The following is a 13,990-nucleotide window of genomic DNA, read 5'->3' as shown; positions in this document are numbered from 1 at the left end:
TTAGTTTAGCACTATGTGTGAGCCCTGCCTAGAACATAATTATGCTTTATTTGCTACCAACCATGACCAAAAGCTATGGTTTGTTATTTGCTCACAAGTCTTAGTTTTTTTAAAACTATGTATTGGCATTTTTTGAAAACCCAGACCAAGGGTTTGTTTTGTCTTAGTCATTATTTGTTTGACACCCTGTCTCAGATGCTGATAACCCTGTGTGTAACCCTTTACAGTGGTGCCTCGCAAGACGAAATTAATTCGTTCCGCAAGTTCTTTCGTCTTGCGAAGCACGGTTTCCCATAGGAATGCACTGAAAATCAATCAATGCGTTGCTATGGAAACCGCCTTCAGACCAGGTCCGGGGACAGTCTGTCCCCCGACCTCTTCTGAAGGCTGGGGGGGGGGGCGGACAAGGGCTTTTCTTCCCACCCCCAGTATTTTAAAAAACCCTGGGACAGCAGAGGACTTCTCCGCTGTCCCGAGATTTTTTAAAATGCTGGCGGGCGGCAGCGCTGCCGCCCGCCAGCATTTTAAGATCGCCCCGGACAGCCTCCGCTGTCCCGGGGTTTTTTAAAATGCTGGCGGGCGGCAGCGAAGCCTTTACTGCCGCCCGCCAGCATTTAAAAAAACCCCAGGACATTCTCCGCTGTCCCGGGGCGATTTAAAAGCCCCCGGGAAGGCAGGCAGGGGGGACAAAGACTTTTGCCCCCCGCCAGCCTTCAGAAGAGGTCCTGGACCTCTTCTGAAGGCCGGCGGGGGGCAAAAGTCTTTGCTTCCCCCTGCCTGCCTTCCCGGGAGAGCGGAAAAACGCGCTGCGATTCTCCGCTCTCCCCGACGGCTTTTGAAAGCAGGCGGGGGGGGGAGCAAAGACTTCCGCCCCCCGCCCGCCTTCAGAAGAGGTCCTGGACCTCTTCTGAAGGCTGGCGGGGGGCAAAAGTCTTTGCTCCCCCCCCGCCTGCCTTCAAAAGCCGGGAAGCGCTTCCCTGCTATCCCGGACCGCTTTTAAAATGCTGGCGGTGGGGAGCAAAGCCTTTCGGCCCCCGCCGGCCTTCCTGGACCTCTTCTGAAGGCCGGGGGGGGGGGAAAGGCTTTGCTCCGCACCGCCAGCATTTAAAAGAGGTTCCCCGGAGATTTCCCTATGGGCTTTCTTCTTGCGAAGCAAGCCCATAGGGAAAATCGTCCAGCGAAGCGACGCAAAAACCGAAAAACCCTTTCGTCTTGCGGGTTTTTCGTCTTGCGAGGCATTCGTCTTGCGGGGCACCACTGTATCAAGAAACTGTATTGCGAGAGAATAAAAAAATGAAAGACTTGCATACTCTCCTCTTAATGTGCTTATTCTCTCTTTCACCAATTTTGATTTTTGGAGTGGAGCCTGTTCTCTGGCCTCAGAAATCAGTGTTTTCCTTTAATGAACTGTTTTTGACGATGTGGCCCTTGGCTGGTCCCACACAGACCATGAGTTTTAAAACAAAACAAAGCACAATTACACTGCATGGCTTTCTTGGCTTATCTGCAGATCTCCATTAAAGTGCACACCAATTTTTTTTAGCAGCGTTCTGCTACATGATAAAAAGTCAAACTAGGTATATATCTACCCCTTCACATCTTCTTACAATTTTCTCTCCCTTTCCTTTCCAGCCAAAACTATGACTGTGAGCTGCTTGAAGCACCACCTACACATGTCTTGATTTGCTTATTTTACTTTGCCATATATATATCCCACCTTATTTCCCAGGCGCTCAAGGGGCATACATGATGCCTCATCACCTTCTCGTTTTTTATTCACAGCAGTAGTTTGTGAGACAAGAGGGCAGTCACTAAGCTTTATGGCTAGGAGGGTATTGAGTGTTGAATAAATGGCAGATACTGTGAAGTTTTTCTGATCTTTCTTTATAATTAAAGGAAGTATAGGGTTTTAGGTTTTCCTTTGCTTGTATGCTTTGTGTCCCTCCAGCCCCATGTCAGATGACTGATTTAGTTTATCCAAAGTTAGAGGCATTGCACAGGGCATGTATCATTTAAGTCCCATGGCCTTGAATTCAATTCAGCAATTCAATAGTGGAAAGGCACACAATAGAGCATTTTAAAGGTACTTCCATCTCTCATATATGAATGCTGTTGACCTATTAAAGATAACAGGCCCAGTAATAATTCCTGCAGTACATGACCCTTTCAATCAGATTGTTAATTTTGCAGCAAGACGCAAAGAGAAGAGGCACTGTATGCGACATAAAAACTAGAGAGAAATGTATTCTCAAAAAATATCAATTTTATCAGTGCCCATTTTTGCCCCAGCAATCAAATCATTTTGGTAACAATTTTGAGGTTTATATCATTTGAATTGCTACTTTGGTGGGAGTGGGTATGTTATTGGTTTACCATGTATTAAGATCTGGATCTACCTTGCCACTGGAAAGCTTTGGAAAATGAAGCATGGCAAAACAAATCCTTACTGTAAGAAAAATCAGGATCTGGATGTGTAAATCAGTCACATGATGACCACAACTCAATCTACTTCTCATCAAATAAAAGTGGTATATGAAAGAGCTGGTCTTTTGTTTTCAGTCTCTGGTTATATTAATTCATTTCCGATAGTTCAGTTCTCAAGAGTTCTGTGCTAAGGCAGATATGTGATTAGATAGCAATGTCCGAGACTGGCAGGGCTCCGATGAGTGTGTGTTGGAGGCAAGGGGACTGGAGAGGGGGAGAGGGATTTATGGGGTCCAGTGCCACCCATGAAGCAGGAGTCAGGGTAGGGAGAAGAAACAGGGGTAGAGCTTTCAGGGATGAATAGGGGGGCTGCAGGTGGAGGAAGAGGCTGATCAGGTGAGGGGGACTGGTGAATCCCTGCCATCCCCTGCCCCACTGTCTCCTAGAACCAGGAGGAACTTGATGAGGGAAGAGCAGCAATGACTTCCATGCAGGAGAAGTCCTAGATTGCATGCATGCAATCCGTCAGAGGAGGGTATACAAGCAATCCTCTGTTTGCACAGGGGTTGCAGTCCAGACTTCTGTGCATGTTTGTGTGGGCCCGAAGAAAGTGTTCTGTCCTGTACCTGTTCTGCCCTTTTAGTGACATTTTTTTTAAAAAAAAACTTCCAAATTTGGTGCCATGCATGCAAGATTTTATGTAAATCAGTCATTTGCTGTATAAGTTCATGGTCCCACTGTTGTTGCAATTGCTTTGTAGGGCCCAGACCTGTGGACAACTGCCTAGAAGCTAGAAGCATGTGTGTATCCGGAGCACTGTGAGAGCTGCTGTAAGTGCTTATTTTGTTGTTAAAGAGTTAACTATTAGGCGTGTGCCTTCCTTGGAAGGGCGAGCCAGGACAAGTCATACTCAGAATAGATCCAGTGAAAATAATGGGCTTAATTACCTTAAGTCCATTGTTTTAATTTATTTCCTCTGAGAATGTCTTAGGGCTCATTCACACTTCACTTGTTTGTCCCCTGCCTAGAAAGCACGGTTCCAAGAGGCTGCAGTATTGCGGGATAGAGGTTTAATCCTTTCCTCTCTGGTCCCAGTGAAAATTGCCTCTGCCCCCAAACTGCTATTACTCCTGCGCCCAATACAAATAGCAGCTTGGAAGAGGTGGTTTTCTGCTGCAAACCCACAACCCGTATAGCAAAACTCTTAGCACTTTTAAAGGTTGGGCATAGACCTAAGCAATCTGCATAGAATATGTGCTGTGATTCTTGGATAAAGGGTGGTATTATAATAATATTAATAATAATTTATTATTTATACCCCGCCCATCTGGCTGGGTTTCCCCAGCCACTCTGGGTGGCTTCCAACAGAATATTAAAATACAATAGTCTATTAAACATTAAAAGCTTCCCTAAACATAATAATATTAATAATAATAATAATAATAATAATAATAATAATAATAATAATAATAATAATACAGTGGTACCTCGGGTTACATACGCTTCAGGTTACATACGCTTCAGGTTACAGACTCTGCTAGCCCAGAAATAGTACCTCAGGTTAAGAACTTTGTTTCAGAATGAGAACAGAAATCGTGCAGCGGTGGCGCAGTAGCAGCGGGAGGCCCCATTAGCCAAAGTGGTATTTCAGGTTAAGAACAGTTTCAGGTTAAGAACAGACCTCCAGAACGAATTAAGTTCTTAACCCAAGGTACCACTGTAATAATAATGTCATGAAAAACATTAGAAAATTATTCCTCCTGCTCTAAAGCACATTTATGTGTATGCAGTATTCATGTAACCAAGACAAAAAATATACCGGTATATATTCTCAAGTGCTGATCATTTCAGTATCAGTGCTTTCGCATTCTTACGTTTTTGAATCCTCTGTAAAGCACTTGAAGTTCCTTCTTTGTGAAATTGGTTTGTGCCTCAAGTTGTTCTAGTCCTTCTGGCCGGTAACATACTGTGGTCATTTCCAATTCATCTTCAACTTTATCTAAAACAAAGACAGAAAGCTTTATTTCAGGCACTACTCTTGGATTTCAATAAGTGATGGAAGGAGTTAAATGTAATACTAATTAATCTTGAAAATAATATTAAACACTAATGATAAAATATAGTGTTGTATTCATCCAGTTTCATCAGAAATGAAATCAAAACTGACAGAAGCCATACCTCATATTTCTCTTTAAGTTCACCTGTATTTTTACAACTTATTACTATACTCAAAAGTTAAAAACCTTAAGTATCCGGTAGTTACAATCCAACACATTAAAGATATTTTATAATACCTTAAGATGCTTCCAATTTGTTGACAAAATAGTTTCCCTCAATACACAGAGTTGAAAATATTCCACAGCATGCAGTAATATTTTAGATCAATCGTGATATCACAGAGTGCAATAGGTGTAACATGAAACCAGACATGCTTAAACATAGTAGACAAAAGCTGTGATCCCAAGCATACCTTCATGGCAGTATATACCACTGAAACTGATGCAACTTGCTTCTAAGTAATATGTTTAGGATCAGGGTGAACAATGCCTACACCGAGCAGGAATGGAAATTACTCTTTTTCTTTTGTTGTGCAACAAAAGAATTTAAAGGGTTGAAGACACAGCCAACATGATGTCATCGGAAGATCAGTGGAGATTCACCCGAGTTCCTGTCTAAAGTACGTACATATTTTTCAGCTTACAGAAGCAGCAAGGAAGTAATGGAGTGAGGTAGTGTACGCTGTGCAAAATATATTTTCACTGATGTGAAGGGTACATGAAACACAAGAACACTGCTATACCGAAAAGTCTGCCTTCCAAGCACTATTTGCCAACTTTTTATTTATTATAATGACCAGTGGTCATTGTACTTGTGTATATTACTAAATGTGTATGTGTGTAGTTTTGAATGGTGATTCTGACCTTGCACCCTCTGCCGGCTCAGTGAGTTTGTTTCCATCAACTCCAGCCAGTTAATAACCTGGCTTGGGTTGATAATCAATAATCATGGATGATGTAATCCAGCAACATCTGAGGGGGGCACAGGTTCTTGACCCTTGCTTTGACCATGCACGTTTAATTCTCCAAGCCTATTTTTATTGTAAAACCCCAGATCTCCCTCTCTCCCAGGCACGCACACACAGAATTACTTCACCCTGCTTGTCTTGCCAACTACAGCAGTTCTTCTTGCTGCCAAGGTAAATTGGTTTGTAGGTATTCCTCAGAGCTAGAACAGTTGTTTTAATCATCCCATTTGCTCTCCTTCTAACATTTTCATATTTAATAGTGTCCCACTAGAAATATTGGGTATGAAGAAGAGAGAGGAAAGGAATAAGACAGGGAAGAATTGCATGTGTGCCCCCTGGGGGTTTTGACATAGCCTGCTGTGCCATTAGAAGAAAGTGAGCCAAACAAATTTAGAGGATTCCTTTCTATTCTTGGTGAAAATGGAGGGAAACAAATGCAACAGGCAAAAACAAGCCATTCTTTAAAACTGACAAATCAATACTGAAAAATGACCATTTGTCCCAAGTCCCCAAAAGCCCATATCAAATTCCCTGCCCATTTCCCTTTGTCCTGTCCTGAAACAAAATCATATCATGTTGGCTGGGGGCAGAAGAGATTTCCTCCCTATGATTCTTTAGTGACAAAGAAACAACACATATCAAAAACCCATTGTCTTTATTTAACTGTGTCTGGATGCAGGAAATTCCAGAAAGGGAGAGACACAGATGTGGGGTTTACAGATTTAGTCAATCCAGCCTTAGGGAGTGGCTCAACAATTAGCAAAAATGTTCGACAGGTGAAATGTCCCTCGTGGCTCCAACTCAGTTAGGAACATCGTCACCTCTTGTCTAGCAGTATGTCTGTTCAGTTGTCAAGGGCGCAGGAACCTGCCTGGAAAAGTAGGTTATGACCCCAAAGAGGAACAGCAACAAACATCCTGGTTACTGCTACCAGGCATGAGGTTGGATTTACCCCATGTGGATAATTAACCTGCAGAGGTTGAGGCAAATGGACCTCATAAAGAATAATGAACAATAGTCACCAGTGGGAACACATTTTCCCTGAACCTATATACACAATAGCTGGTTGTGAGAGGGAGGAAAGGAAGATAGAGTAGGGCTACTAGAGTGCTGTGCTGGTGCTTATGCCTTGGTTCCTGCCCTCCATCGCCCAAGTAGAATGTAGCAGAATGTTCCCCTTTGAGTCTGTAACAAAACACAGTGAGTGCAGTGGCTGTTTGTTCTGCTCCATATATTGGAGCTGTGCTCATGATTGTTTTACCAGCACTAGCAATGGTCAGAATGCATAAATGTGTTTGGGAGACACTGCTCCTGCAGTTGGGGTGGGTAACGTAATTACGACAAGACACAATGAGTTGTATCCAACTAAGTCACAGCAAAACTTTCCCTCCCTCTCCTCCCCTTGTCATCCCCGCCATCCGTTCTATGTTCTGGGGTGTTACCCAAACCCTTCGGAGCAGATTTGGGGGTATTGTAAATAGTGCATTGGCAGATGAGATGACGGGGAAGTTCTGTTGCTGGTGCGGAAGTTGTTCCACCCATAAGGATAAGCCCTTAGTTGGAGTCCACCCACAAGTTACCTGACTGTTTGCCGGCTACCAAATGTTAACAAGCTTACTTTTCCAGTAGAGAAAGTAGCAAAAACAATGAAAGGTTTGACGGCTTTGTTCCCCCTGTTGATTTCATTGGAATTAGATTTTGGCTGAAATTCTGCAGAAGGGAACTGAGCATAGGTCAGTTCTGATTTCCTAGATGAAGCATGGAGCCAGAAGTCCAAGAGGAGTGAAAAAGAGGGTGCAATGTTCAGTCTGCTACCATATTCAGAACACATTATACACAGCCCTATAATTCACAGGAGTCACACAAGTAGTGCACAAGAGGTAATGCTGGTGACCTAGGCTACAGGATATATAGCGCCATGTAGGTGGCATAATACACAGCAGCAGTTGTTGCTACCTAACCGTTATGTTCTTCCAGCTCATTCTAGGTGTGGCTGTATAGATGTGGCATGGACCATAAGTTCATAGTCCTTCATCAGCACAGGCATTGCAGCTTTAGGCCTGAGCACAATGCATTGGGCATTTGAGTCATTGTCATTCATTATAGACTGCATTCTCTAGCCTGTAGAGTCAGTGCTGCTTTCTCTAGATAGGGTTTGCCGAGCCAGGACCTGCACCCTTGGCCCTGCACCCTTGGTGGGGGCCAACCCCACCACTCCCTAGTTGCCCCCCTGCTTGCACAGAGACATGTGAGACATTATATGGTTATCTTATTTTTGGTGACAATAATGCACCCCTACTTTTATGTTTAGCCAGGGATTTCATTATGGCAGGGGCTATTACTGAAAATACATTAGGAGATATCCACCCTGAACATCGGCTGTATTTGCTGATTTATTCACACTTATAACATGTTCACACCTTCTGTATCTCATCAGCAAAACCATCAAAGCTTTTGTCTCCTTCTAATTGCACTTAGATCTTTTACAAGTATGTAGTTCAGATATTTCACACTCTCAAGTGTCTCTCATTTAATACTTGCTTGTCCACTCCTGAGACAGCCATTAAAGTCTTTCTTGTTCCCTTTAGTGGCTTTCATTAACACTAACTTCCCTGCCCTTTAATCCCTCCTGCACCCAATCAAGTCTTAATTGACTCTACATAATTTTATCTGGTTACTTCCAGCTATTCTAATTTGCAGTAAAGCATATTCTGTGGGAATCAAGGCCTTCTCTTGAAGCAGTTATCATAGACACCATAGCCATTCAGTCGGTGCCTCTTTCCTTTTAAATTACACAATAGAGTAAGACAACATTCTGGCTTGGATCCAAAGAAGCACCAGCATAAGGGGAGGGGCGGGGAAGGTGACTTTCCCATACTCTCTCCTCCCCTGGGTAACCCTCCAAACCCTCTGGGGAAAAAACCTCTCCTGAGTGTTAGGGGATCCTGATGAATGAGGTGTGTAATTGCCAAAAAATTCCCTCAGCCCCCTGTGCCCACCTCATTTTGATGGATTCTGCAAACCTTGGAAGAGTCTTGTGGGGGAGGTGAAAAGTTGGTGGAGAAGGGTGTGTGGGAAAGCCACCTACTGGCAACTCCCTTCTTCCAGCAGTTCTCCAGATCCAAGCCACAATCAATAGCCTTCATATTACAGGGTAGGGGGGGGGGAGGGAAACAGGTAAACAGAATGTTGAAAATTGTTATTCAGGACTGCAACAAACCAAATGCATTTCTCCATTCAGGTATCAGTACAGTGGTACCTCTAGTTACGAACTTAATTCATTCCAGTGGTCCGTTCTTAAGCTGCAACCGTTCTTATCCCAAGGTGCTTTCGCTAATGGGGCCACTGGTGCACAATTTCCCCTCGCATCCCGGGGCAAAGTCCGTAATCAGGAGCAGCTACTTCTAGGTTAGTGGCGCTCGTAACCCAAAGCATGCATAACCAGAAGTGTTCATAACCAGAGTTACCACTGTATCTGCATCATTATAATTCTTTAAATGGAATATGGTGATTTTGACATAACAATAATGTGCCTTAGTTAGAAATACCAATGAAAGGGGAAAGTATCTGCCTTTTTCTAACTACTCGAACTACAAATCTTTGTTGCTGTAAAGAAGTACTTACCACTTCGAGATCAGTCTTCAAAACTAGTTCCTAATAAAAGAAATTCATTTCACTGATGTGGTCCGGCACAGGCATATTGGAATACAGACAAGAGAGGAGAGCAAAAGTCATCTCCTGTGTTCAGCCAACCTGTAGTTTGGATATTGCCAGCTTCATCTGCTGTGATGATGGCTGAAAAGGCAGTTTTTTCTCATTTTTCTCATTCCTACCCTACGCTCATCCTCAGCTGTTCCTCTAGTGAGCACTGCAGTTTTGCTTAGGGATGCAATGCAAGGTGATCTTGGCTTTGGAGAGAAGGGGCTAGTAATGGTTGAAAGTTATGTGTTATTTCATAATAGGAATTGTGGAAAGTTGGCTTGTCTTTGAAGGAGGTCCTCTTTATAACCTTAGTAGATTTGGCAGTAGTTGCATCTGAGGTGGTGGGAAGACAGAGAGAGACCTATGTTGATTAAGCGGATTAGTTAGCTACTGGTCCAGGAAGGAGAACAGGGTGAAAGCAATTAAGGATGATCTCCTGATCCAGGTCCTCTCTAGTCAAAGTAACGTGGGGTGTGTTTCATCAACTATCATCTCTAAAAAGTGTTACTGCTTAATGCTTATTTTTTGTTTTTATTGATTCAATATTTAATCTTGGATTAAAACACACACAATCACTCTATAATGGTTTGTGGTAACCTGGTTCAATGTTGTAATGTTGCATGATACTCTCTTTCAATTAGGAAGAATTAGCCGGATGAGGTTGATTGGATGTGACCTTGTCCCAGTTATGTCTGACCAGTTTCCTGGCACAGCATTATTAGAAAAACTGATGGGCAACAGAGTGAATGAAGTCCCTTGGCTACACAGGTTTCCCATCCACCAAATCATATTGTTTGCTGGACTCTAGGTTAGCGGATTTTGCTTTCATAGTGCCCTCCTTGTTTCCTGGTAGAATCTCACTGGCCTGTAGGTGGTCTCTGATCCAGTATTGAGGCTATCCAAAACACTGGTCTCAGATAACTTCAAAATCCATACTGAGGCCACTCTTGCCAATGATGCTCAGGTTTTCGGGACTGCCCAACTCCCAGCACATTGCTGAACTGTCATGTGCTGCACACTCTCAACTGCAAATTTATTTGAATTTTGATATAATTTTCCTGGGAGCAGAGGAGATTAATGCAACTGCCTTGTCATGAATTGATGATGACTTGGTTCACCAACAATGGCATCATTGGTAATAATTCCTGTAAAAATATTGTAAATGAGGATATAAATGTTATTTCAGCAGCTTCCAGTCCACAGTAGGAGTATTTGAAATGTTTGTCCCCAGTGGCTGATGAATCCACTTGGTTTTCAGACTGCTGTTGGGATTTTTGTTCATGTTGTTGAAGTCTAAGTTTATATTTGGAACAGGATGGTAGCTTGACTGGGTGATATAACTCTGAGATGTCCTCTCCAACTGAAAATAGATGACACTGCTCCATGGTATAAAAGGTAGCTCCAGGCAATAAACCAGCAAAAGTACAATAGTTATAACATAAGTAGTGGAAAGTTTTGGACAAATCCAAATAAGCATCAGTCTGTGTTTATTTTAGAGACTGATGCATGGCAGCTATAGTGGCAAAGCATTCCTTCTTACTGCAGTGGTCATTTAGAGCAGAATACTCAATGGCCCATTGTAACATGTTTGCAGAACACTTTGTGAATAAAATCACTCTCATTTCCATTGACTTAGATCCCAGGTTGTCTTCAGGGCTGTGCTGTGAGACCTTGTATTGCAGTTGCTTGGTTGCTTTTCACTTATTGTAGCCTGAAGATGTGGGCAAGGTTCTTGAACCTATCTGCATCATGGCCTTGTCCAAACTGACAGGATTTTAAAAGATACCAAATCACCCTAAAATGTTCATTGTAGCTTCCCAAAAGCACCTCAAAGTAGCATGGGCTTTGGCTGAAGACATGGGTGAATTATAAATGAAGTCAACACAGTTTAAAGGAATCAAGAAAAAAAACATTTACTGAAAGACAAAATAAAGATTCTTAGCATATAAGAATAACAAGGAGAGGTTGCTAGCATGTAAGTAGATTCTGATTAAAGCAAATGTATAATGAAAATCCTTTATAACTTCTGGGGTAAAACCTTCCCTGCTTACCTATGACAATTCTCTGCACAATCCCAGTATGGCTTTCTTGCCACCTCTCTCCCTACTGTACAAACTCTTGTTTGCCCTGAGATCATGCCATGATCTGATCTCTGAACACCAGCTACACTCAGAAATAGCTACTGGATACATGACCTGCAAAATATACCAACCCCCCCCCCCCCAAGAAGATAGAAGCTTTCTATCCTCAATGAAATCTACCATCACCCATTTTGTTTTCTGGTGCAGAGATTAACAAATTAACCCCATTAATCCCCAAACCAACAGATAATATTTGTATTTCTATATAATATAAAAGCAGAGTCCATACAAACAGTCTACAGTTCATTTTCTTCGCAGTTCTGTTTCCAGCTTATCAATCTGCTTCAGTAAATCGTTCCTATTCTGTTCCTGTACTTTACACACACACACACACACACACACACCGGCCTCTAATTAATGTTTTATTATTATCCCAATCAGTACCTGTAGAAATATCTTCTGACTGATGAGTTCTTCCTGGCACATCTAATTATTACAGCAGATAGGTAAATAATATTTTCCTTACCTATATTTATCACCAACATTTATAATCTGCATGGGTACTTGTCTGACTGTTGTATTACATATCTTTGTAATTACAAGTGATTGGAATCATATCTCCACTTGAATAAGTTGTGTGGGAAGTAGAATAAAAAGTATAATCTCTTGGATACTTAAGTATTGATATAGTATCTCCCTGTATCAGTTAGCATAAAAGCCCTCATGTTTTCTTATACATTAGCTGGTAATTTACTAGCCTTTTTCATATTCCTTGAAATAGTTGCCTTTTTTGTGTCTCTCTGTGTGTAATCTATCAATCTTAGGAACTTGAATGGAACAGTTTGGTGCCTGTGGATCATCCTCAGTAATAGAATCTTAGGTAACAGAATCTTGTTACCTAACACTATTTAGTTGCACAGCCGTGGCTTCTATAAAACATTTTCCTTTTCTTTCTCTTCACCACCCCCACCCAATTTTCGTCTATTCCTTCTTTTTGTATAAACTAATGAACTGGTATAATTGTAAACTAATGATAGAAATAATAATATTGGTTGGAATCCTTCTATATAAATTTGCTGTTCTTGGGATATCGGATCAAAACAATATTGATTATTTAAGAGATAAAAGAACTAAGAAATATTGTTTTATCTTTTCTTTAAAGAAATTATTGCTGATTATAGTAATGAAAATATTTGAATGGACTTTTAAAATGAATTAAAATACTTGTTGATTAGATTAAGAATTTCCTTAAGATAGGATGATATAGAATGAGCTAAAGAAGTGGAAAGAATGGGATGGAGAGAAGGAAATCAAAGGTGAAATCTGTGATTTTTTTATGATGGGGAAGGAAAACAAAAAAGTCAGATAGAGGAAAAGACAAAATCATGTAGGTAACAGCAGAAGAAAAGAGAATTTTCCAATGAATTATACAAATATGAAGAAAGAGCAGGAAAGGACTTACTTACGAGATCAAAAACTAGAATAATATAGGAAAACTAGAGCAAGAAAAGGATAACTTAAAGCAATTGCTTCAAGAGAGAGATCAAAAATTTATGGGACAGATTAATGAATTGTCAGGAATGGTTTTTATGATAAAAAAATTCAAGATATGCATAGCCAAGTGTGGATGCAAGAGCAAATGGGTATGAAAATAAAGGAAGTAATTGTGTTATAGAAAGGAGAAAATACTACTGAACACAGTTTATACAAACAAGAGGTCAATAAGTTCCAATAAAGGTTGAACAATTAGTTTCAGAATTGAGACAATTAAAGCTGAGAGGTCTTCCAGAATAAATTGAAGGTGACAATCTGGTTGGCTATTATTTAAAGATATCTTAGAATTAGACTAAATGTGTGAAACGATCATTGAGTAGGCATACAAAATTATTTCAGGTTATGCATAATGGAATAAACTTGATTGCGACACTTTTGTAAAATATGAATTAAATAAGCTTCTGAGTTAAATATGCTATTTTTAAGAAACCGAGGCCAAGAAAAGAATTAAAAATTGAAAAACTTAATATTGAGGTTTTGACAAATGTGAGTTTGTACATATTGTAAAAGAGAAGAGATTTAAAATGATTGACCATATATTTGAGAGAAAGAGACATCCAATATGGTACCCTTTTAGTCTTAATGTTCAAATGGACAAATAATGGGTGGTTGTCTGGATTGTGGAAGAGGCGACTGCGGTAATAGAAATGATAGAAGAAACAAATCCCAAGAAAAGAATCTCATGATAATTTATAAAATATAGGAAACTCAGTTGAATGCAATAAGGCTTCCAAGTTGGGTTGCCAGTCAACTTTGTTTTTGTTACTATTTACTGGACTTTTTTCTCATTGCAGATAAAATAAATATTTTTCCTATTAATGTTTGGGGGATTGATGATGTTATAAAATGGAAAAAAGTCTTTTCGAAATAAAAAAAGACAAAACTGATGTTGTTTGTTTCCAAGAAACACATATATAGAAAGGTTATGAAAGCTTACTTAAAAACAGATTCCTTGGGATAGTATATGCTGCATGTGGAGAGAGAGAAAAACAGAAGGAGCAGTAATATATATAAAGAATCAGGATTGGCAGTTAAAAAGATCAGTATTCCGACCCAGATGATAGGCTCAATTTACTGAATTTAAGTGGACCACTGGGTAAGTATATGTACCTAATGTGGGTTTTTTAAAATATATTTTTTCAAATCTTAACTGACTTTGCTGAAAACAAAATTATATTAGTAGGAGACATGAATGGTTGATTTA

At 40.7% G+C, this 13,990-nt stretch overlaps 1 protein-coding gene across 12 annotated transcripts in view; it reads right to left on the bottom strand.

The window, feature by feature from the left end:
* Nucleotides 1–13,990, bottom strand: part of LOC309363121 (A-type potassium channel modulatory protein KCNIP1) — a 552,464-nt gene that overhangs the window by 12,281 nt on the left and 526,193 nt on the right. For 10 of the 12 annotated variants that reach the window (XM_081899217.1, XM_081899216.1, XM_081899206.1 and 7 more), the window contains one exon: nucleotides 4,299–4,423. In XM_081899217.1, coding sequence (XP_081755343.1) covers nucleotides 4,299–4,423 — 125 coding nt within the window. Of the gene's footprint in view, nucleotides 1–4,298; nucleotides 4,424–4,894; nucleotides 6,829–13,723; nucleotides 13,754–13,990 lie in introns of those variants that run through there. The other 2 variants (XM_081899205.1, XM_081899210.1) reach the window with 2 other exon arrangements.

Source organism: Podarcis melisellensis (assembly GCF_964234715.1).
Source record: "Podarcis melisellensis genome assembly, chromosome: 2".
NCBI classification, from domain to species: Eukaryota; Metazoa; Chordata; class Lepidosauria; order Squamata; family Lacertidae; genus Podarcis; species Podarcis melisellensis.
Note: the sequence above shows the minus strand (reverse complement) of the source record. Positions and strands in the feature narration are given on the sequence as shown.